The sequence below is a fragment of the Bacillus rossius genome, chromosome 7 (assembly GCF_032445375.1).
Source record: "Bacillus rossius redtenbacheri isolate Brsri chromosome 7, Brsri_v3, whole genome shotgun sequence".
NCBI classification, from domain to species: domain Eukaryota; kingdom Metazoa; phylum Arthropoda; class Insecta; order Phasmatodea; family Bacillidae; genus Bacillus; species Bacillus rossius.
The window spans coordinates 44,106,734-44,132,630 of record NC_086335.1 but is presented as its reverse complement, the minus strand read 5'-3'; the positions used below and the strand labels follow the sequence as shown (position 1 = coordinate 44,132,630).

The 25,897-nt window shown below is 35.5% G+C and overlaps 1 protein-coding gene across 11 annotated transcripts in view; it reads left to right on the top strand.

Annotated features, from left to right (window-relative positions):
* Nucleotides 1–25,897, top strand: part of LOC134533921 (kinesin-like protein unc-104) — a 191,719-nt gene that overhangs the window by 103,804 nt on the left and 62,018 nt on the right. For all 11 annotated transcript variants that reach the window (XM_063371726.1, XM_063371727.1, XM_063371716.1 and 8 more), the window contains 7 exons: nucleotides 2,706–2,788; nucleotides 3,949–4,027; nucleotides 6,093–6,262; nucleotides 6,778–6,956; nucleotides 9,741–9,996; nucleotides 11,853–12,010; nucleotides 13,480–13,619. In XM_063371726.1, the coding sequence (XP_063227796.1) occupies nucleotides 2,706–2,788; nucleotides 3,949–4,027; nucleotides 6,093–6,262; nucleotides 6,778–6,956; nucleotides 9,741–9,996; nucleotides 11,853–12,010; nucleotides 13,480–13,619 (1,065 nt within the window). The remainder of the gene's footprint in view (nucleotides 1–2,705; nucleotides 2,789–3,948; nucleotides 4,028–6,092; nucleotides 6,263–6,777; nucleotides 6,957–9,740; nucleotides 9,997–11,852; nucleotides 12,011–13,479; nucleotides 13,620–25,897) is intronic.

The window sequence follows — 25,897 nt, the reverse complement described above, 5'->3', positions numbered from 1 at the left end:
TTTAAACTACTTTGTTCCCGCACCCGCCGCTTTAATTCACTGTCGGAGCAGCTACATCGACTAAGGAATCATTATATTCGCAGAGCGACATTTTAAACTATATAATGAAACGGCTCAGATAAAAGCAAAAAAGACTTAAAAAAAGCCGAACCCCGGCTTCCTTTAAACAGTTAATACTATAAAGTTTCCCTTTGGCTTTGTGAACTTTAGTTCGCGCCATCAACGCAGATGGCACCACAGTTGTTACACATTTCCGTTCCATGACTTCCGTCGCATGAACGAAATTACTCCAACAAAACGCCGTGTACCGAGAGGTAGGATGTTACACATGGAAAATAACTGAGGGATAATGAGGCCGTGGAAAGGTTTCCCCTGGAGCTCTCGGCCCGCCGAAGAATCATGTGTTTTTTTCCCACCGACGACTCACGCCTGAGAGGCTAGGCTGCCGGGGCGGGCGCGCGTGCTGTGCGGGCGGGTCGATACCTCAGGCGCCAACACGGAAGTGGCCGCCCGCGACAGACGAGCTGGCGCCGCGCCGGCTTCCTGCGACCCCTGTCGAAGCGTGTTCCTCGCCGCCCCAGCACTCGCGGCGCGTGTTCGCGTGGTCGCGCGGGGGGCGGGAACTCTCTGTACGACACTGTCCAGGGATGTCGAGGAACGTGTCCGACAAGGTCACAGTTACGTACGCGGGTACTTCACTTCCCCGTGTGGTCAAAAGAGAGCGCAGATTACATTTATGAGGGGTGGTCTTCGTCTGCTGTTTACTTTGAAATTTCACTATCGCTTCTGATGCTTACATAACGCACAAAAACGTAAAAAAAAAAAAATGGGTAATTAGTATTTTGGACTAAAGCCGCCAGGGATTTGTTTTATGAATTTTCACATTACGCTGAATGGGAATGTTGCGTATGATATTCATAAAATAATTTAAAAAAATTGATGTTGCTTATTTTTTTTGGCGTGAATTCCAAGAACATCAGACCAAACAATTGTCTGCATTCCCTGTCGCTTCTCGCGAGGTGGACGGCTGAGGCTCGCTCGAGCGCAAATTTCACGCCTCATTTCTTTCGGCTACTTTTTGCCTCATTCGATACCTACGGCATTTCTCTGAATTTTTTTTTAATGCTTCTGCTTGGGCGGTTGTTTTCTTTCTTTTCTCCAACATAACCTGTTTTCGCTTAGGCATTTTGCGATTATATTATATTGATGCATATTACGATGAAATGCTCTCTGGTGATTTCTGATGTTGATATGGTGTCAGTTGAGCCAGTGGTTGTGAATGATGGTCCGAGTTCATCACGGTTTGGTGTCGCAATCAAGATTCAAGTAAGACGTTAATCGAATACACGTAAAAAAAAAAGCAACATAAATTTTGTTAAATTATTTTATGTATTTCATACGCAACATTCCCGTCCAGCGCGATGGAAATTAATAATAAAAAAAACCCTGGCGAGTGTAGTCAAAAACACAGCCTACCCAGAATATATATTTTTTTGTTTCCAGACAATATAGGGTCCGAGAAGGGGTTACTGCTCATCTCTTGTGCTGGAAGGGCACATTCAAGGGCATGTAGTGTTAGGATTGTCGAGAGGGCTAGGGGACCCTGTCAAGTTTCGAGTATTTTTTATGCATGATTTTATTTTGATTTTAGGAGGAAAATAACTAGTCTATTGCTAATAGAATTCATTTTACACCTTTAAATTCATGCAATACGCACTGTTATGGCCACTGTAACTTATACAGACCTTAATTTATTTTTTAATTGTGTGGTTTGAAAATATGTGCATTAAGTTAAAAATGTAAAAGGGCCCTTAGTTTTTCTCGACCGCTCTGCATGGTGAATGGAACAGTGAAATGTTGAGATCATAGCTTCGATGCAGTTTGTTAATGTTTGAAGCCAAGTAGAGTCCATTGGCAGGTGAATTGGAACACAGAAGACATGTTTATTAGCACCAAGTCTTATCGTAGTAAATTTAAACCTTATTAGTAAGGGTAAGATTTTATAGTTTTAATATGAAATCAATTTCGTTTTTAAAGCAGGAGATAATGGTGTTATTGTTTTTATTTTTATACATTGTATTTATTTACAAAATAATTGTATAGTTCAACAAACATGAAACTCAAATATTTCTTTGTGTGAAGGTAATTATTTTCACAAAAATAGTCTCATTTTGATTGATGCATGATTTACTTATACAATAAAATTATTTGTAATAAATATATCTAGAACAGAACTACTCAATAAATAAATAAAAATCAACATTTTTTTTTTTTGCGATTGAAAAATGTGCTGATGTCATTAATGTCAAACTGTGTTACTAATAAGAGATACAAGCTCAAACAATGTAATAGTAACTATTTCCCACCCATTTAGTTAATTCATTTTGGCATAAATTTCATGCTAAATAAATTAAATTCATTGGATTCATAATAATAAAAGATAAAATTGTTGTAATTTGGATTTAGTTTTGTCTAATTGCTCATTAATTTCATGTTTTTAGTTAAATTTTGTTGCACAATGGTCTATTAACTTGCACTTCGGTATTATATAGTGTACTATGTATGGTGTTATCTCGGTTTTATCGAAATTTACCATACAATCTTGTCTCTACTTATCAGTCAATGCTTTATGTGAATAAATGTGCTCATAAAACGTTTCTTCTTATTGTGGTACAGTGAATATTTTTTATGTTTGTGTGTTGCAGATATTGTCAATCCAAAGGTTCCACCAAACTCTAAGGATGCTATCAAAAACTTTAACTACGATTACTCTTACTGGTCTCACAATGTAAGTGTTATATTTTACTATTAATCAGTACATGAGATATTTATCAAAATATTTTTTTGATGGACTCTTTTGAACAATTTACCTCTCTTAGTAGTCATATATATTGTTTACCTAGGTCAGCGGCACATCAGCATTAATTTTGAGTGAGAGAAAATGAATTGAACAACTGTTTTTTTTTAGGCCATATAGTACCCACTCATTTATTTACAGTGTATCTGTTTGGATATAGTAGAGTTTTGATGTTTGAGTCTCAGGAAAACTTTCAGATTATTTGACATACAGCATAGCCACAGTTCTCTTCTTTGCATCGTGCATCCTCTCCTCTCTCCTCTCTCCTCTCTCCAATGGCGGTCCTAGATTTTGTGGGGCCCTGGGCCATTTTCTTTTGTGGAGTCCTAATATTTGTGTAGAGGGGCTTTACCAGGGAGCTTTAGTAAGGAGGAGGAGGGTGTTGTAGACTAACCACCCTCCCTTAATTTGTAATTAAACTCTTTAAAACAATGTTTTAAAGCCAACCTGGAACATAAATTCAGACAATTGTTTTGCTAGTTTATCTTAATTTTTTTTATAATTTTTTCCTATTAAATAATTTTTGTTTAGTTTTATAAATTCTAATGATCAAATTTAAATTAAATAGCATAATTTTACAAAACACTAAAATCTTTGAAAGAGATATTTTTAGTATGAAATCATAGAAAATCAGCACAAATAAAAAGGGTATTTACCAGTAGTTTAAATTGCATGCTAAAAAAAATTCAATTCTTTGTTTACCCATAAACATCTATATTTTTTTTCGCAAAAAAACTAGTCAAACAAGAAAAATAATTATGAAAAAGGCCAGTGCAAGGCCCTGCTAATGGCAGGGACCTTTGGAGTTGTCTGGTTTGCTCACCCCTGGAGGTCCCCCCCTTCTCTCTCTCTCTCTTTAACTCTCTCTCACTCTCCCTTCTCCTCCCCAAAGTTCCTTACGCATGCAGGAATGAGCTACACTGAGGATGAAACCTTATATGTTCTAGAGAAAACAGCAATACTACATTACCAAAAACTTTATATAAATATCCACTTGCATGTCTGCCTGTAGTTGATCTGCCTTTCACCATCTTCTTTCACTGTATATTTTTGATTGTCTTATAATATCTGATATGTTTTTATTTTTTCAGCCTTCAGATTCCAATTTTTCTACACAAACTATGGTGTATAAAGATATTGGTGAAGAAATGCTACAGCATGCATTTGAAGGTAAAAAATTGCAGTTTTTTTTTAATTCCAATATCTTGTAACAATTAGCCATTATAGTTATTTTCGTATAAGTTGTACGTTACAACATTTTCTGACATCTTTGAAGTCAAGTGGGTTTTTGATTGGGGGGTGTTATATGATTTTGCACAGTACCGGATCCAACATTTAATGCTTGAATGCTCCAAAGAACCATTCTTTTATAATAAATTATAATCAGTTGAATATTCATTTTTGAAACTTTCGTGGGAAAATCAATTTTTTATAACAGCTTTAGGTAATTGGTAATTTTATGTGGTTTGTTTTGTCTTTATGCAAAGTTCCTTTTTGATTTGTCTGCGAATTATTTAAGGGATCTGTGTTAATTCTCCAGTGTGTTGTTTATGTTATTCAATCTCTCTGATTGCAGTGGCATTCACATTGTCATATAAAAAAAATTAGAAATGTAGAAAGAACTTCAGAAAGACATGTTTCTGTTGAAACTTAACAGAATTGGAAGTAGGCCTGTGCGAAGTTTCGACTAAGCAAATCAATCAAAGCTCTTTTTAATATTTGATTCGACTTCACCAGGAAATTTCTTATTCTTTGTATTTGAAGCTTAGTTTGTAATGCAAAGCTTCGCATCTGAATGTGAAGCTTCACATTTGTTGCAAAAGTTTAAAACATTGTCATCACTCATTAAAATATTTAGTCTTTTTTGTGTTGTATATGTTTTGCTTCAATAAAGTTGGTTAGTTAAAAAAATAAAAAGATGGCACTCCGTTTGCTTTTATGATTGCTCACTATTAATTTTACGTATGATTTTTTATACATTTTTATGAATATATATATATATATAATATATATAATATACTTATGTATATAGGGCTCAATTGTTTATAATGATTATTTTTTTTTCTTACTTCAATCTTGCATTTTATAAAATAAATATATTACAGCTTCACCGAGAACAATATTCACAGTTTGATTTGTCTTTGCGAATATTTGAAACATTCAATTTGATATTTATTTACTTTGCATCAAAAAAACTAGTATTCACACAGGCATGGTTGGAAGTCATGCCCATGAATATTTGGCCCTCAATCCAAGCAAAATTATGTCTCAGATAGCTGTTAGAAAATTATATATGAAATGATGATAATATTCTATGTATTAAATTTTTAATTCAGCTTGTTTAGAGAGAAATACCATAAAATAATACTGTTTACAGTTTGATTTGAATCTTCCCCATAAATAGAGATTTTTCTTGCTGAAACAGTAAGTAATCAGGTTTTTCTGGTTGCCTAGTAGGTTACTGATTTATCAGCAGTGTAATCCTATTTAGGAAGTTTTATAGTCACTACCTCAGAGCAATATTTAAAAAAAAAGGGCATTTTGATTCTTGATTCTTTGATAACTTCAATAGTTTAGTACATCAACGAATCAGAAAATTTATTTTGGCATGTTAATTTATGAGGGAAATGCAGCAGTTAATGTATTTACTTTACCTATATATTGTAACAAAGTATTAAACTACTAAATACCTATATTTCTGTGATTGCTTAAAACCAACCTTGATTAGTCGTGTAATAGTGCAAAAAATAGTAACATAATCAGTAGAGACCTGCGAAATTCGCGGATTCATTTCGTGATATGCTACAATTCAAATAATTATACCTTAGCGCTGCTTCTGCAATTGGTTCACTGTTAATCTGGAGTAATGAGGGCCAATTAGACACCCTCGCTCAAAGAAGTGTCGAATCACAGACACTCGGTCGAGACGACTCACAAGTCAGCAGCCAATGAACAGGTGGCATTTGCCCGTGTGTGTAGAGTGTAGTAGAGTCTATCCTGGAGGTAATTGAATCCGCGAATTTTGCAGGTCTCTAATAATCAGTGTTCATAATAGGTGAACACAATTACATTGAATTATGCTCTAAGATTTTGTAACTGTCCAGGACTGCAAGGGCATGTAAGAAAGACAAAAAGAATACAAAATAATTAACTCACAAATGAAGATATCACGTAATTTTTTCTGCCATGAACTAAAGAGCATGAATGTACAACTTAAGGTTGAATCTTTCTGCAGGATACAACGTGTGCATCTTTGCTTACGGGCAAACTGGAGCTGGCAAATCATACACCATGATGGGGAGGCAAGACGAAGAAAATCAGGAAGGAATTATTCCACAAATATGCAAAGACCTTTTCAAAAGGATAAAGACCACTACTTGTGATGACTTAAAATACTCAGTTGAGGTGAGCTGATTTTTTTAGTTGCATTGATTGAAAGTGCCGTGAACTTTGCCCATCATGTAAATATAGATAATATCGTGAAATTGCCTTGCATTTCGATATAGCTTTTCTACAAATAAAATGACCCAGGGCTATCACTAAAATTTCCTTATTGAAATACAGTACCAAGAAGAGACTTATTTAATTTTGCCTTGGTCTTTGTTGAAAGTATACATTCACCAGTGGTTTGTCCATGTAATTCACTAAGTATTTACAGTTCAGCAAGGAAAAATTTTTATTTTCCATTCTACCATAACACCAGCTTGCTGGTTGATGGACGTCATTAAAAATTTTGCTGCCAGTAATTATCCCGCTGCCCTTCCCACCTCTTGAAGGGTCCTGATTGAAAGTGATTGTTCATTTAATTGTAGTAGCGCAGGAAAACTGCGGAGTCAGTACGATTCACAGTTGCAAGTTAAAACATTTCCGTTCCTTTTTGCATGATGTGATTGTGGAATTCCTTTCGTGTTTTTTTGCAGGTGAGCTACATGGAAATCTACTGCGAGCGAGTTCGTGACCTCCTGAACCCCAAGAACAAGGGCAACCTGCGGGTGAGGGAGCACCCGCTTCTCGGGCCGTACGTCGAGGACCTGTCCAAGCTGGCCGTCACGTCCTACCAGGACATCCACGACCTCATCGACGAGGGAAACAAGGCCAGGTCGGGCTTTCGCACACCCCTCTTTGGTCCAGTTCGCGAACACCTGGTCAGCTTGCCCGCGTTGCTCAATACCTTTCAGACTCCTGTTCATGGGCGTCGCAAGGATATATTTGGGGGGGGGGGGGGGGACTTCAATTGATTTAGTTGTTTGAGGAATATCCATCCCCTTGAAAAAAAAAGCGCGGGGGGGGGGGGGGGGGGGTCCGGGGGTCCTCCTCCTGAAAAAATTTGGGATTTGAAGGTGCAAAAAAGTGGATTTTAGGCATTTTTCTTTCCTAAATATTCTAATTATAGTTGGTTGCAATATATATTTTATTTTTTATAAAAAATATTTTCAGAGAACAAATTTGTAAAAAACACAGTTAACATATCTGCTGGTGCTATATCCACACAAAATCATTAATTTAAACATCAGAAGAAACTACGAAACTATGAAACTAAATATATTATTGGAGGGAACGAAATTGAAGACTTTTATTATTGGGGGGAACGTGTCCCCCCGTCCCCCCCGGTTGCGACGCCCATGCTCCTGTTCAATATGAAATGGCAATTTTTGATAAGTAACACCTTAGCTCTCGGTGAACAGCACTCGTGTGGGAGTCATTTCGGGAATGGAACGGAAGTTGCATGGAACGAAAATGTGTAACCGTGGTGCTGCCATCAGTGGCGGATGGGGCGAACCAAAGTTCACGAAGCCAAAGGGTAACTTTGTAGTATTAACTGTTTAATGAATTTCAACAAAATGGACAGTGTATTTCAATACAATACCTCGTCAAAAATCAAGTCCAAAGTAGGGGTTCATTATTTTTTAAAGTTTTTCTTCGCTTTAATCGGAGCAGATTCATTTTACTGTGTAAAATTTTGCTCCGCAAAAATCAAATGATTCCATAGTTGACGTAGCTGCTTTTGCAACAAATTCTAGCTGCGGTTGTGGAAACTACATGTGTTTCGCATTAAGAAAAGTAGTTGAAAACACAATTTCCTTACATATTTATCGCGCTCTGCATTATTTTAAAGAAGTCTATGTTAAATTTTGTGTCCAAGTTTCATATTATAAGTGTATTTGCAACATGAGAACATATGAATTTGCTTGTTACCAAGACTAGATGTTGAACATCTCTGGCGGGTACTGAAATACTCGCTCACATGTTTTTTTTTACAGTAATAAATAAAACAGTTATGTAATCAACAACATAAGCACAGATTTATGTAGCATCATACAAAGTAATATGTGTAAATAATTATTTTTTTAATAATTGTAACAATATTCAGCTGCAAGTGAATGTTTGCCAGAGCACCTGTCAGTTAAATACATAATACCTTATTTTGAACAGAGTGTATGTAGAGTATTCTATAGCTGCTGCTATGCATTTACCTTGGGTTATTCATAGTATAAATAATAAAATGATACCAGCTACAATATGTAATCACACAATACATATTGTAATGATTTGTTGAACTTCTGTACTGCAAACTTTTTTTTTGTGTGAGAATTATTAATTCTGAAATGAAAATGGAAATTAATGTCGATTTTAAAACTAGATAGAGTTGACAGCCAAAACGAAGCAGCTTATTACAGTTTGTTTCAAGTAGTATCAGTTTACTGAATACATTAATTTTTCTTTCGTATTTTAGTTAAAACTATGTCAATGTTTGATAATCCGGGAAAAATGCTAATCGGGCATAGTTGTGGTCCCGAACATGGCATGTTAAAGAGCTTTGCTTGTAGTGCATCAGCTGCAGCTGTTGTACAGTGGTGTAAGGAGGCCAGTTTGATCACACTTAGCTGTATAGTGAAACCTCATTAATAAAATTTCTGGCAACATAAAACTTTCGTTAATACAAAGTGTTTACAACAGTCCTTAAAAATTACATGGTAATACAAGGTTGTTTATGTTCCAAGGGTAAACAATTACATGCAGTAAAGGATGGTTAGTATATATAATGTAAATAAACAATTTGAAGTTTCAAACTAAATTAATACTGATGTCATTTCTTTGGTTAATTGTAGATTGGGGGAAAAAAACTTAGAAAATTTTATTATTCCTAACTTAAAGTAGTATGTCTTTTTTTGTAGGTAGGTAATAATTTAGAGCTTAGCCTTATTTTCTGTCTTAAAATCTTTTAAATGTGATACAGTAGAAAATATTTTTTCGAGCATGCTCAAAAAATAAAATATAAGTTGGTGCAGTATAAAATTGTGTGTAAGTTCAAGTTTACTGGAATTTGATTTTAAAATTATATAAAAATTGTGATTGAAGTTTGTAATGGTTTGGTTAGCACAAACTTTTCTATTTAGCAGTGACAAAAAATTATGGTCCCTTCAGGTTTGTGTTACCGAGGTTGGACTGAAAGCGTGTGATAGTGCGTCGGGCGCTAACCATGCGTGGGCAAGTTCAGTGGCGTGCCCAGGATTTTGCTCTGGGGGGGGGGGGAGGGGAGGGTGGTTCTGGCAGAAGGCTAGGGCCTTTTCGGGGGGCCTGGGGGGTATGGAATACCCCCCAGCTAGGTGGGGGGTCCGGGGGTCCTCCCCCGGGAAAATTTTGAAAAATATGTGTTCAATATTGCTGATTTAGGCTATCTAAAAATACTGGCCGTAACTTCATAAAAATAAATATTCATTTTATGAATTATATATTAAAATATTTTTAGCGCTGGGGGGGGGGAGGTTCCGGTCCCGCTCATCCCCCCCCCCCCCCCCCCCCCTAGGCACTCCCCTGGACAAGTTGCTGCTGTTGGTTTGCTCGGAGCGCGCTGACGGCGTGTGTGTCGGACCTGCCGCAGGACCGTGGCGGCGACCAACATGAACGAGACGTCGAGCCGGTCCCACGCGGTGTTCACCATATTCTTCACGCAGCACCGCATCGACTCCACCACGGCCCTGGCGACGGAGAAGGTGAGCAAGATCTCGCTGGTGGACCTGGCGGGCTCGGAGCGGGCCGACTCCACGGGCGCCAAGGGCACGCGGCTCAAGGAGGGAGCCAACATCAACAAGAGCCTTACCACCCTCGGCAAAGTCATCTCCGCACTCGCCGAAGTGGTGAGTGGGATTGCTGCCTTGCCTGTGTCATATGCTACAGTGAAACCCTCCTAATAAAATCCATCTAAGAAAATTTCCTGCAATCAATTTTATCATTTTAATAAGTCTCCCTCGAATAAGCCTAAATTTCTAAGTACCTAAAGGAACGTCTTAACAAGTATTTACTGTACTATAATTATTGTTAAAGAATTTTTACAACGTAAGTTACATTTGAGAAAGTTTTTGGGGGTAGAAACAAATATAGGTATTAAAATGTTAGAGATATTATAGTTGTTGACTACATATTGTTTATTATTTTACATAAAAGACAATATAACGTCTTTACCTTTGTGTAGTATGTTATTTATTTTTGAATAATTTAGTAGTTAATACTTTTTGAGAAAATCGTGACAGTAATTGGTACGCAATTTGGTGTAGCTATCCTTGATGGAAATTTTGTACTTACTGTTATTTATGAATCATTTCATTTTTAAAAATTATGTTCATAAAAATTAATTTGTTTTTTTCAATCTTTTTTTTGCTTCACGGTTAAGGCGGTGAGTAATCTCGAAACCTTACTTTCTTGTTTTCTACAATAATTGTATATTATTCCAGCTTTGAATTATTTTCACATGTTGTGTATTTAGTGCTGACATTTCACGTAAAATTATTGGCATTGATTTGTTTGGGTTCCTACATTCGTCACCTGTGTGTTGGAATATAAAATGTGTGTTTGGTATAAGTCTCAGGTGGTACTAGTACACCAGTGTACTATACTGAGCCTCGAAGTAGGTTTCCCAAACCATTAATAAGCTTACTCACTTGCTTGCTTGTACCTGCATCAATAGACGTGTAAAGGAAATGTGCATTAAGTGTGATTGGGATTTACCATTTTTTAATAGTGTATGGGGAACTCACAGTGGGCATACTATAGAGGCAGTGTTAAGACGTACCAAGGTGTAGCTGAGATCAAGTTTGCAGCTCTGCGGACCACTCACACACCGCATTGGCTGGAATGTGCAAGTCCACACTTCTGCGTGGCCACACACGGCCGCCGGCCAGGGCAGTCGCTGTTCGTTCTCCACAGAGACTAGTCGCATAAAACCATTAACACCATTAACAGTGTAAAGCCATGAGCTACGGGTTCAGGTCCCGATAGGGTTAGGAGCCTAGAGTGTGTACAAAAAATTATAATGGACTTAAGAGAATAAATCGAGAGTCTCTTGCACGGGAGTTCAAGTGTAATTATTCATTTTGTAATTATATTCTGTATCATGTATCCAAGTTTCTTCCTTGATCGTGGTGGCATGATCATGTATATATTAATCCTGCGGTGCTTGTTGCTTGATGATTTAATTTAGTACATCGAAAGATCCTGGACATAACAAAAACTCGAATATCTCAATAAAAAAACAAATTATATCAGGTCTCGTATAATTTTTTTTGTATTATTTTTCAATCATATTTCATTGTTATATCACAAGTTTTTATTATGTCAATGATCTTTCCATGTACTTAATTAAAACAGCAAACCTCATGTACCACAGGATCAATGTGCATAGGTTAATGGCATCAAGATCAAAGGATTAACTTGGATACGTGATACGAAACCTTTACCCATTCGTTTATTTAGCCAGCACTTCCAGTTTCCTGAGATGCTTCCTAGTGACTCAGGAGAAATCCGTTCACGAAGAACCTGGGATTAGAAGTAAAGTCAAACATAAGAAATAGAGGCCTTGCAATAGATAAATTTTGGCCTTGATTACCTGGAGAATGGTTACATTGTCCGTGGCAAAGGCACCACTGGTTCAGTCCTTGTTCAAGTTTCCGTCGTGATGTGGATGAAGGGCACTGCTCTGAAGGACGTGTATTCGCAGGCGACCAAGAAGAAAAAGAAGGCAGACTTTATCCCGTACAGAGACTCCGTGCTGACGTGGCTGCTGCGGGAGAACCTCGGAGGAAACTCCAAGACGGCGATGGTCGCAGCCATCAGCCCGGCAGACATCAACTACGACGAAACACTGTCCACTCTCAGGTGAGTTGCTGAGCGGTCAGCACTCAAGACGTTTTACGAGCTTCATTTTACCATGAAGCATGGAACCAAAAACTACAACAATGTGTCACGTGGCCATCTAGATGTAAGGGCAGGGGAGGGGCCCTGTTTTAGTTTCGAGTTGCCTGGGGGTTTTCCCTGGTAGGACAAAAATGACAAATCTATTGTTTATACAAATCTAATGCTAATAGAATTCATATGAAACCTTATAACTTTCAAGTAGGGGTCTGTGAGTATACAAAAAATATTTGGTATTCGTGAATGATTTTATATTCAATATTCATGAAGAACTTGATAGTCGATTCTAAAATTCAAATTAAATATTTTTTAAAATAATTTGTTTCTAATGGCGATGCATAAACCATGTGGAACTCATTCACAAAAAAAAAAAAGAATATTATTAAAAAAATAATGTAAGAGTTGTAAGGCTAAGATTATTTATTGAGAAATTTAGATTTGAATTCTGCAACATTAACAAATTATCAGTGACTATGATTTAAAATTATTGGACCTGACAAAATTATTTGCCCCGGACCCTTGGTGTTCCAATGGCCCTGGATGTGTCCTTCACTTTGCTAATGCAGCATTTGTGGTATCTATTAGTTTATAATACTTATGGCTACCTTCAGGTACACTGCTACTGCTACTACTATTACTGTATACTGCTCAAGAATGTCACTTAAAACCCTAAAAAGTAAAGATTGATCTAATTTTATTTCAGTCATGGAAATATGCTGCTCTTAAATAAAATTTCTTGATCGCCTTAAGATGACAAATGGTTTATAAGTTACTGTGATGCTTCACTAAGAGTGCAGTTTTTACTGAACTTCTCATTTTGAAATAACTCTGGGAAAAAAAATTGATGTCGTTTCCTCTGGTTTTAAAACATTTTACCATTATTATTATTATCATCATCATCATCATCATCATTATTATTATTATTATTATTATTGTTGTGTAGGTGTTCAGAAACTGCTTTTAAACTTATCAAAAAATTCCTTTTTGTTGAATTATCCTGCCATCTGAACATCAGCCATTGTACTGTTCTCTGTGCACATGCTGAAATAAATTTGCAGACCTGTAAAGTAGGAGGTCATTATTTCTGAAAATATTATTCGCTTTTGTAAAGCTGTTTCATAACATATTTTTTTTAAATTTTGGTTTGCAAATAGATTCAATAGTCGTGTAGCTGCTCCGGCAGAGAATTCTAGCGGCGGGTGCAGATATTATGTGTGATTTATCATGCTCGGCATTATTTAAAAAAAAATTGTATGTTAAATTTGATGTCCGAGTTTTTTGTATTATGAGTGTGTTTTGTAACATGAAATCACATGAATTCGCTCGTTGTCGAGGTTAGAAGTTGCACATCAGCTGCGAGTGCTGGAAGGCTCGCTGATGTGAGGTTTTGAAAAGGAGGGGAAGGCCGGACCCGCGGACCGATGCTGCTGCAGGTACGCGGACCGGGCCAAGCAGATCGTGTGCAAGGCGGTGGTGAACGAGGACGCCAACGCGAAGCTGATCCGCGAGCTGAAGGAGGAGATCTGCCGGCTGCGCGACCTGCTCAAGGCCGAGGGCATAGAGGTGCAGGAAGGTGGGTGTCTCTGCGGCCTGTCTCGTCTGCTCTTCTGCGGGGCTTCCGTGGCGTGGGGGACAAACTGAAAATATCAGAAGGGCTGTTTTTTTAAATAACATCTGTTTGGTCATTAAAAAAAAAAAAAAACTTGCTTTATCGACAGTTTCGGTACACTACATATCTCTGCTTCATTTTTTTTACATGATCGCCATCCAGTTCTAAGCACTTTTTTTCCTGATGCTGCGCCAGTTTCTTTAACCCCTCTGCATAGAACTACTGGCCACCTGGGAATGAAAAACCAGTTGATGACCAGCTTGACGACGGACCGTTCGTATCACCCGCAAAGCGACCGCGGCAACATCTTCAGAGACTGTTCAGCCTCTCTGGGATTGCCGAAGCGAGCAAACGAGTCACGTGCCAGGGAGCGCGGCTACTCGCAGTGCAGATGAGTGAAGCGGGCAGCCCGCACACAGGGGCATTGTATCGCAGCATCCCAGCATGGTATCCCAGCATTGTATCGCAGCATGGCCCATGACGATCAAGCCGACTGCATCTTTGCTAGTCGTGCACCTGGCAGGCATGGCTGCTCGCCGGCAGCCCCAGGTGAGAAGGAGAGCGAGGTCAGATGTGTGAGGATGCGCGTTGTGGTTCGATTTTTGTGTGCAAAAGGATCTCCACCTGCCCCTGTGTAATGCCCATGTGTGCGGGCTTCCCACTTCACTCGTCTGCAATGCGAATAGCCACACTTCTTGGCGGGTTAATTCCCAGGCGGCAAACTTCTATGCAGAGGGGTTAAGGAAACTGGTGCAGCGTTACAAAAAGTGCTTAGAATTGAATGGTGATCATGTGGAAAAATGAAGAAGATATCTAGTTAACCAATAACTGTCACTAAAATACTTTTTTCACACGTTTACTCTTTTTTAATGACCAAACGTAATAATTATAAAGAGCAGAGCCATCATTGCTTTGTGGATTTATATTACTCCAGGCTTGATTCAACTTGCCAATATGTAATCAATCCTTTTTTGAGCGCTCATTGGTTGATGGCAATACCGGTTACACATGATTGGGTAACTACTCCTTGTTCATCAAAGCAAAGAAGACATACACGCCACCCAATGAATCAGCAAAATAATTGTGTCTCTAGTAATGAGTTATCTGTGAAATGAAGTAAACCTCTGTTGAGAGGTTTCTCAATGTAATCAAAAAATTCCAGCTCATTAACCAGGAAGACTTCTTAATAAAGGAAAAAAGAATTACATTTTATTTGTAGGTCGAGTGCAAAATTATTTAAACTTTAGTGGTAACTTCTCAAAAGGATTTCGCTGTAATAATTTTAAAAACTTTTTATGTTGTCTAGTACTCAATTTATTAAGTTAATCATATACATACTTTCACTGAAATATTAATTAAAATACTAATAGTGATCTACTTTAAAGAGACATTGTGTTGTTTTGCTATGGGCACTTTTTGAATAAAACATCTCTAATATTTTCAGTTAGCTGTGTTGTTAACACTGTCATGTTTATAAACAGCCTGAAGGCAATGTTACTTATTTTTTCCTTGCAAACAAAAAGTCAGCGACTGAAAGTCAGTGGCATTTAATGAACCGCAGAGAAATTACAGCACATTAAGCATAACTAAAATAATTTTCTGACATATTTTTATACCAGTGTTTTGCAATATTCATGAATGTAATTTTTTTTGTTATTCCCTGCATTTTAACTTCATTCGCTATGCTGTTTTATACCAACTGTTATGTTACTTTGAACATATCACCGTACTAAAAATATTTGTGTGTAAATAATTGTATTATTAATTATTATATAAATATCCTTACAGAGACAGTAATTACTTTGGATTAACATAATTAAAATAGCTAATCAAGCCATTTAAATGTAATTGTCATCCTTAAGGTGACCAAATACAGTAAAACCCTCTTTAGAAAATCCCATCTAAGAAAATTTCCTGCTAAAAAGTAAAAAGTAAAAAGTAAAAAAAAAAATAGCACTGGACCTATTAATAGATTCAATATAACCCTTTTAATAAAATTTCCCTGTTAATAAGTCTGAATTTGTAAATACCGTACCTTGAGAAACTTCTTAAAAAGGATTTAAGTTTAATTTTTATAGTTTTCTTTTTAAGTTCAAGCAAAAATGTAATTATGTATTATGTCGAAAAACATAAAGCTGGAATCACAATGCCATGACAAATACAACACAATGAACCCGATTGGCATTGTTCAGCGTTCCAACATAACAGAATTAATAGTGTAGGGTCACAATACCACAACAACATTATGACGAACTCTAATGTGGTGTTTGGTCAAATGCGCCCATAAAATGCAGTATAGAATGTGCTAAAAACATAGTAGGTCCTTTTATTTCCTGTTGACAGTTGAAGTGTATAAAAAATTATATTTAGTTGTCTTTGGCACAAAATGAGATTCAGTTTATTATAGATACAAGGGAAAATGTTATAGCAGATATGTTAATAAGGGACAGAAAAATTAATTCCGCTGTTAGCTATGCAAAGAATTGAAAAATAAATGTAATATACAGTTGAAGTCACACTACAAATGTGAAAGTATCCAAACGTAAAAGGAAATTTCATTTTTCAGCATAAATATTTACCAAGTAGGTAAATTTTTGAAGTTGATTTTTGTAAAATTTTTTATTTGCTTTCCGTTGTGCGGCATGACATGAAAAATAGAATATACTTCTTGCGGGCCGTTGGTGCACATATTTTGTCATGTTGACAATACGGCGACCTTGTATTTCATTGGCTACTGAGTGTGTTGGACCTGTCGTGTTGTGTTCATTGTGGCATTGTGACTCCATCTTAACCCTTAATTTTTATTTTTTATACATATAATATTTTTGTCTGTACACTAAAAAGAGTATCAAGAACTGACGAGTAAATTTTAATTAGGATATTGGAGTCTAATCAATAAAATTTTGCCATTGCCCAATAATAGTTGTAAAATATTAGTAAATATTGGAAATTTTTGAAAACAGTGAATTTATTGCTATGATTGCACAATATTGTAGATTTAAGCTTTAAAGTTCTATAGGCTCATGCCGAATACCAGGTTTTGATGACTGTATTACTGGTTATTCTTTCGCCCATGTTTTCATTAATCAGATGTCAGAGTTTTACAAATTAATAATTATGTTTATAGCACATTTGCTTTTTTTACCACTAACATTTAGGGCAGGATGTGAAGGGTATATATGTAGGCGTGAAAGGGCAGGGGTGAGGTAGTGGTATAATATCAGGACCTAAGTAGCAGTTAACACCAATGGTATTTGTTTGTTATTGTTTTCGTGTAAGGAAAGTATAGTATTGGAACTACTCAAATTATTGGTAGCTTTTTGTAAATAAGAACTTGAGCACATTTCACAATGTATAGTAAATTATAATCTGAAAAAGATTTCAGCTCTGTCTTGCATTCTAATTTTTTTTTGTTAATATTATGTTCAGGGAATTTAATCAGGCCTTTCATTTGATAAATTATCCATTTTGTAAATACATACCACCTTAAATTAGGAAATAAATTTTTTGTAAATATGTATAAAAAACAAAATCACCACAGTTAATGAGGAATACTAGTACCTATATTAAAAAATTTTTTAGAAGTTTTCTACTTATGAACAATAAATTTTGAAATAAAACTGAAAGATTACTTTTTTTTTCAAAATTTTCACTTTTTCATATATTTAAAAAAATATAAGTATTATTAAAATACAAAATAATTTTATTTATTTTACCTCCCAATTTGAATGACATTTTAACACAACAGTAATTTAGACTACTGTACATTTTATGTATATAATGTAGCAAGTGCTACAGCCATTTAGTTGTTAGGTAGGGTGCATTAATTTAGACTTTTGTATGATGCTAGAGATGCTTTGATGCCCATAGCATTAATGCTAATTTTTATACCTGCAGTCAACCCCAGATGCACAAATAGAAAATTTATTCTGTAGGTGAAGTAGTGCTACATATAGGTAAATAAATAAATAATTATAAAACTGCTGATATCAAAATTTAATTTAAAGATTTAGTAATTGATAATGGACTTATTGGCACATAATTGTTGTAGTAAAGGTAGCACTTTTGAGGATTTTTGTATGACCAGAAAAAAAAAAGTTTCAAATTGTTAAGTAAATCAGAACTAGGTTATGACAACCATGTAAAGACTGTATCTAAATATAACATAAGAACCTTCTTAAGAAAAAAAATCAGTTTGCAATACAGTTACTTTAAGATCACCATTTAAAAAAAACTAGCCTGTTTAAAAGTAGTGCCATGTGTTTTTTTCTTTTTAAAGTGATTGATCTGTTTCAGAGATAGAATTTAATATTATAATGTGAAATAAAATAAACCTATTGTAACTAGGCCTGTGCGAAAATCAGATTTCTGGATTGAATTGAATTTGAATACTAATATTAAAATAATCTTGAATACTACAATCGAATGTGGTTAGTAATTGTATGTTTTTTTACCTTGCGTTTTTATGATATTTTAAAAGTTTGGTTTTAACATTTTCTTTTTGATTTATAAAATTTAGTGATTTTTTTGCGTATTGTTTGCTTGTTTTCAACCTATCAAAAAATGTACAGATTGTAGGCTTTTCCGCCGGTTGAGCTGTGATTCACTGTGCATATGTAGAAATAAAATATGGCAAGTTGCAATTATAATTGTGTATAAACTCATTTTTATTGTAAAAAATTACTCTTATACAAATTTTTTTAGTTACATGAGATGATATGCAACAGCTTTACTACAATTTGAAATCAATCAAATATTCATTATTAAGTGTAAGTATTTGAAATTGAATCAAATAAGAATAATAAATTTTTCGTTTGTATATTTGAAACTTAAAATTTTCGCGCAGGCCTACACAGGAGTGTTCTGGCGTTGGCTGCACGCACACTAATCGATAACGGATTGTTGTCTTGTTTTTGTCCACACAACACAAAACACCATCAGGGCCGGACGGCAAAGTCATATATGAAAAGAAAGAGAGTGTTGTTGATAGCAATAGTAAGTAGTTCCGTCCTCTTGTATTTTTTCTACATGTTCGGTACTTGGCGTTGACAGCTTTCTTTCCATCCTCGTCACCGCCTGGGCTACCTTGTCCGCGTACCCGCCTCTCCTTCTTGTCCTTTTCCGTAACTGTTGCCTGGCTGGCTTTCCCGCTTCTGGCTCTGCCGTTCACTAGTGCATAGCTGCTGACATGATACTTCCTGCTTCCACTGCAGTTTGGAAAGTTGACTGGCTCCCAAACTCGTTTGTTTTAGTTCCGACAGTTTACGGATGCTGCCTCTCATTAAAGTGATGTTAAAATTCCATTTTTGAATCTCATAAACTCTTGTTACTACTAGTAATACGTAGTTACAAATGCAGTACAGTAAGTGGATATTAACTGTACAACATTTATATAAATTTCACTGAATTGTATAAATTATACTTTTCTTTTGAAGGACGACAATTCTTTCGGTTTGGTAGCATCTTGAGCTATTTTGACAGTTTAAATTAAAAATTTTTTTTGTTCCCATTTCTTTATTTAGACTTTGCTTTGATGTTGCTCATCTCAGGAGTTTTTGAGTCTGCTTCTGAGACCGTCCTTACCTAGTGGCGTGATGAAGGTTTGAGCCACCACGCTGTTTCCTGCGAGAAGCAGCGGTAGAACCCCCGCCGCGACGCACATGCTTGGCGTGGCGTGGTTGGCAGCTATGATGCCTCACGCCGTACATGTAGCTGCTTGTTTCCCCCCCCTCGCGCACGGGGGCTGGCCCTGAGCTCTCGCCAGCCGGCCGCTCGCTTCTGACGACCTGCCGTGCGCCGAGCAGCTTCAGCTTGATCTGTGTCGCGGGCAGGGCACCGGTCGAACCTGTATGTGTTCTTCCTCGTGCTAGCTGGAGAAAAAAAATTAACCGGTCCGATAGTTTTTTGCAAACCTGTAACAGTTTTGGTGTTGTTGAAAATGTAGTTCTGTTTCAGTCATCCACGTTATGTTAGTAAACAGTTGAACCCCCAGAACCAATGAGAAATATATATACGAGCTTGAGTTTTATGAATTTTACGTGCTCAAAAACAAAAATGGAAATGAAATAACTGTTACATGTTATTCTGTATCAGCAGAACACTTATAACAGATCTAAGTCTAAAAAAGAAGAATTTATATGAGAAATTGAATAAAAAAATTTAGATTCTTTTTTTTCTTAAAGAGACTTTTACAAAAGTATTTAAAAATATTTATTTTATTTTAACAATTTATTTTATCAGATTTGAAATTAATTTTTGTGTTATGATTTAAATAATTTAAATAAAATATTAATTTACTGTTATACAGGTAATTGGTTGAGATTTTTCATTGGTTTTGTGGTATAAGTACAGTACTTACATTATTTTATTGTGTATTTCATCAACAAAGTAAATGAACTGGCTTTAGTAGTAAAATAAGCAGTAGGTAATGTTGACACTTAAATCATATTATCCTATTTATCATTGCCAAACCAAATAAGTTATATTAAAATACCTACTTATTTGTTGTACATTTACATTTCTTTGTTATAACTTTGTAACATAAATATTTTACTATCTCTTATTTATTGAAGATAATGTGTAAAAACTTGTCACTCTGTATTCTATGAAATTTTGGTGTAGAAGTAGTGTAGAAATTTTTGTACTAAGTAGTCTAAGTGTTAAGTACAATTTGGTAAAAAAAAAACTTTTAAGTAAGCTGATTCAATAGAATATCTATATTACTTTGTAACTAAAACTCTCAAACATTTTTCTTTTGTTGATACTTTCTCAAGTTGATAAATTGATAAATGTTCTTGGCCTCTGGGAATATCTGTTTTATAGTTCAAATTGAATTTGAATACAAATGTTGAATATGAATAGTAAGAGTGGGGGGAATTTTTCTTTCAATTTTTTGTATAGTACTTAGTTGAAAAGTCATGTTTTAACAAATATGTACATATAATTACCGTATATACTCGTGTATAGCGCGCCCTTTTTTCCCCTCAAGTAAAGGAAAAAAATAAGGATGCGCGCTATACACGGGAAAAAAAATTTTTGGGGCGGGGGGGGGAGGCGGGGAGGAGTGGAAGTCGTTAACTGCCGGGTGACGGGTGACGTTTCTGGCCAGCCCCCACACATACGCACAAGCAACAAGGCCTCTCTTTCACACACACACGCACACACACACACACGCACACGCGCGCGCGCGCAAGCTCGCACATCATGGTCTCTTGTTTATTTTTAGACCTCCCCCCTTTACAGAAAGCCAGCTCAGAAGCTAGTAAAAAGAGAGAGAGAGAAAGAGAGAATGTTGTCACCAGTTCCCCCCCCCCCCCCCCCCCCCGGAACTTCTTCGCTTCCTCCATTCCTCACCGGTGAGTCATCAAGTTCTCCGCGCCAGCTTAGCAACGTAGCGCGGCACGCCTCCCTCCCTTCCTTCCTTCCTTCCTTCCACGTACCAGTTGTGACGATATAGCGCTTCATTATCTTCCGTTTAGACAGCAGAGTTTATGTATTTTCCTGACGCATCACCACACATCAATTTAAATAATCAGGTACCACAAAATGTTAGTAAAATTTATTTATGGGGGAAAAAAAAATTTCAATTTTTTTTTCTTTGGAATTAGTTGCAAAAATCGTGGTGCGCGCTATACACGAGGGCGCGCTATACACGAGTAAATACGGTACATTGTTTTGTGCAGTGGCATTAATTATTTTAAATTACAGGATATATATTCTAAAAACATTATAATTTTGTTGGGTTTTTTTTGAAGGGGTTACAAATTGTTCATTGTTTGCTTATTTTCAAATTATAAAAAAATTTATAGATAACCTATATCCTACAGTCTGAAATGTAGCTGAGCATATGTTAGTTAAAATCCGGGTAGTTAGACCAGGCCTTTCAATATATTTGAACTGTGTACACATTAATTTATTTATTTATCAACATTTGTCATATGCCTACTAATGATTTTAAACCTTGGTAGTAGGTAAAGAAACAGACCCAACAAAATAAACACAGAAAACATAGCAAACCCAACACTAATGATAAAAACAAAACGAAAACAAAACCAACAACAGCAAACAAACAAACAAAGAATACATATTGAACAAGTACTCATAAAAGACCATACAAAATAAAATAGATTATAAAAATAAGTTTTGACTGTTAAGCAATTAGAAACTAACCATATACAACAATGACATTTAACCTCATTGTTGATAGTTACATGAGATGATATGCAACAACTTCACTACACTTCAATTTCAAGAAAATATTAATTACTTCAAAGTGTAAGAAGTATTTGTAATTAAAACAAATACAAATATTAAAATATTCATTTTGATAGTTAAAATTTTGAATATTCACTCAGGCCTAAAAAGTAATCAATTCACATAATGTCATATTTTGAGTTTTGCATTCATCTATGCTGTCCTACAAACATTGAGTAAGTACCAAATGAGTTCTCTTGTAAAAAGTTTAATAGTGAAGTTTTTTTAAATGGCTTTACACTTTCTTGATTCTTAGAGTAGTAGTTACATAATTATTACATCAGATTGTAATTTGGGACTATTCTGCTCATAATTGGAACAGTATGTTCTTTGCTCACATGTGTACGTTTCAAAATTTTGAATAATAGTGGATTGGAAATATTTCCCCCCTCCTCCCAGGGTATTTTCAGTTAAGTTTTTTAATTTGTATCTGGAGGGATAAAATTAAAATAAAATAGCGGAGGACTAAAAAGGTTGAAGATGAAAAGGACATATAAATGGTCATAATGAAGTATGAAATTGCCAATCAAATTCTCAAATCCTCAAATACCATCAAATCCTTAGTATTTGAAGTAATCAATATGTGAGAAAAAAGATTTGAAGAAATATATTAGAGTAAATACCATTAATTAAAAAATTCAACAATGATAAGGATAACCTCTGAAGATTACTAGGTTTTTTTTTCCTTAATACCTATCCTGGTACCATTGTAAATGTAATTATATAAATAAAATTACAATACGTATTGATTCTGGCAACTTAATTAGTGAAACAAACATTTAATGGGTTGAATGCCTTAACACCATAGTTAATAATTTTATTTCTTGTGCAAAATTTTATTTTTGACTCTTGAGACTTAGATTATTTTTCAAAGGGTATATTTGAAGTACTCTTTGGGATTCAAATTTAAGATTCGGATTCAAGAAAATCGGGAATTTCCCACAACGAATTATAATCAACAGTATTCTATAACAAGTTACATAGATTTTTAAAGCTATGTACGAGTATATTGTTTCAGAATACTTAAATAAGAAATTATATAAGCAACATTTTATTTATTTAATATTTTTTCAGCACCTAATCATCAAAATTTTAACAAAACGTTATTGGCATATTTCTTAGTACCATTAATTTTTCTGTCGTTGTAGGTAGACTGACTGGTAGTTCAAAAAGAAATCATCACAAGACATTTTATTGTTAATAAACACATAACTGACAATCATATACTCAAACTGTTTAGTTAAGACTTACCAATAGTATTTTTCTCCTTATGCTGGAGAAGATAAATAAATACAACATGGACCCTCACCATTACATCCAGAGGGTTGTGACAAGACCTTACAAGCTGTAATGGATCAAGTTACGAAAATTTGGTGATTCACTGAACGTGTGGGGTAGTGAAATGTTATGCGGGTCAGCGACCAGACATGGTTTGATGCTGACCGTAACCACCGGTGTCTCACTGCATGGTACTGTAGCAGCTTTTGTTGTCTTGCCAGTGGCGTAGAGAGCTGGGCCTAATGCAGATGTTTGCTTTTTTTCGTTTTTTGTATTTATCCTTTTATATGTTTGTTCATAGATGTTTTTATGTCGAGTCAGAATCCCCACTTTAGCTGAAGTTTAAAATTCCTGGTAACATAAGAAACTATCTGGATGAGAGAAAAAAAAAATCAAGCACAAATTTTTAATTCAGTCCTTAAGAAGCAAAGCTTTCAGCTGTGCTACTGGTTATGCCATTTTTAATTTTTGCCTTTAGTTTTATGTGAGAAATTAAGTATGTTTCTTGGTTTTTCTTTGTATTTTATAATATTAGATATTTAAAATTTTTTTATTGCAATTTGTTATGGCTTTTGCTACATGTATTATTGTAATATTTAATTGCAATGGTATTTGAGTTGTTAATCACACATCAGTATATTCTGGTATATAATTTTAAGTATGATGATTAATACCTATTTTTTTATATCTCTTGGAATAAAGCATGAAAAATAAATGTAAATTATTTCATTGCTATGTGTGTTTATATTATTAAGTTATAGAATTTCTAACATAGAAAATACTTTTGGAAAACTTATTTGTTTCAATGTCATGTCAAACGAAAAATTAAGTTGAGTGTATGAGTTCTGGTTCGGAGTGGGCTGTGATACACATGAGCTTCTTCCATGCCACTTTTGAATTTACAAAATAATCATTAAACTGAAATTACCAGTTTGCTTTGTCACTGGTGTTGTTTTAAGCCATGTCTATCAGGCTGAGTTCGTACATCCATCACTACATAGTACATCCAATAAATATCTTAGTTATTAACTATTTTTAGAATGTATGCAGTGTATTGTATTTTGTATTAATGAATTTGTTTCTTTTTTGTCCTAATGATTTACTTCATGTTGTAAGTCCTTTTTGTCTTTGTCTATATCTTTTTTCTGTTAATCTTTGTTTTCCCTTTCCCATTAAGGTTTTATTGTTTTTTTTATTACTTTGTGCATGTTTGTATTTATGTATGGTGTCTTATCAATTTGGCTCTCCGCTGTTCGTAGACATGTCACAACTTCAAAAAATAAAATAAATAAAATAAGAAGTGCTAAATGTGACAGTCACCGCTCATCAAAGAAACCTGAGTATGTTCATATTGTTAAATGCTACAGTGTAATGTTTAACGAATATCAGTAATGTCAAGGACAAGATAATGAAAAAAATTCTGAAATTCTAGGTGTGTTTCTTATGATAATAATTGCAAGTGCCCGTGAATATTACTGCCAGGGAAAAAAGAAATTATAGATAGGGATTGGTTTTGAACAAAACTGGACTTCGAAAGCAAACAAATCTATTTTAACTTTATTTTATTTTCTCTTAGGTGCCAAATTAACCACACAAACTATAACTGGTAGCATAATTCTACAATGTGAATTATTACAATAACTCTATTTTAGTTTAAATTTTCATGCACACATTAATTTTGTTGTTTGAACAATCGATACTTAGCTTGTGGAAAACGTATTGTGTGCAGATACTCAGCTGTTTGTTTATGATGTGTTTGAGTTCTGACACTGAAATGGTTACAAAAACTGCAAAAAAAAAATTGTAAATGAAGTAAAAGTAGAGCTTAAAGGATTACCAGGATGGTTACGTATTGAAATAGTTATTTTTAATGCCTCACATTACTGATAATTTTTTTCAACATTTTACGTGTAATGAGTGAAGTTTGTGCTCAAAAGTTCATTTCTGCTGAGGATTCTGATCTTTGTTGAGTTCAGCGGTGAGCAGATTGCTAGTGATACACACTTCACAGCAGAGCTGAATTACTCAGTGAAAAGTTTGTATCTCACCGCAGGCGTGTAGCGAATATCGCCATTCGCCAGAGCGTACGAACTCAGCCTGCAGGCACGAACAAACGTTATGGGGTCGACTGATCTTGGAGCCACTGCAGTCGAGTGGTCAGATCACTTAAGACAATCTGTGTTCTATTCTTGGCAAGGGTTGAACCAGGATTTTTTCGCATGTGTGAAACATGGTGGACATTGTGGGCCTGTGAATTTTGTTGAGGTAAATATGTTTCTTCTACCCGTACATTCTGTCAATGCTCCGTCATCATCTCATCATTAGGGACAAGCAGGGGCGTAGCCAGGGGGGGGTTTTAGGGGTTCGAACCCCCCCCTTAGCACCAAATCTTTAATTAATTTCTTATTCATCACTCAAACAAAATTTCATATTAAAATTAATAAAATTTTTACCATTACAATATTTAAATTTAAGTACCGAAAACTGCTAAAATAGCACTATTTTACACCTTAAAATCCAAATTTTCCCGGGGGAGGACCCCCGGACCCCCCGCTTTAATACGGGGGGAAGGGGGGGGGGGGGCATGCTTCTTAACACCCCCCATACGCTAATCCTGGCTACGCCACTGGGGACAAGACTTTATGGTTTTATTTCTAGAACGATTTCTTTTTAAAACAGGAGATTTCAGTGTTATTGTTTTTAGTCTTACT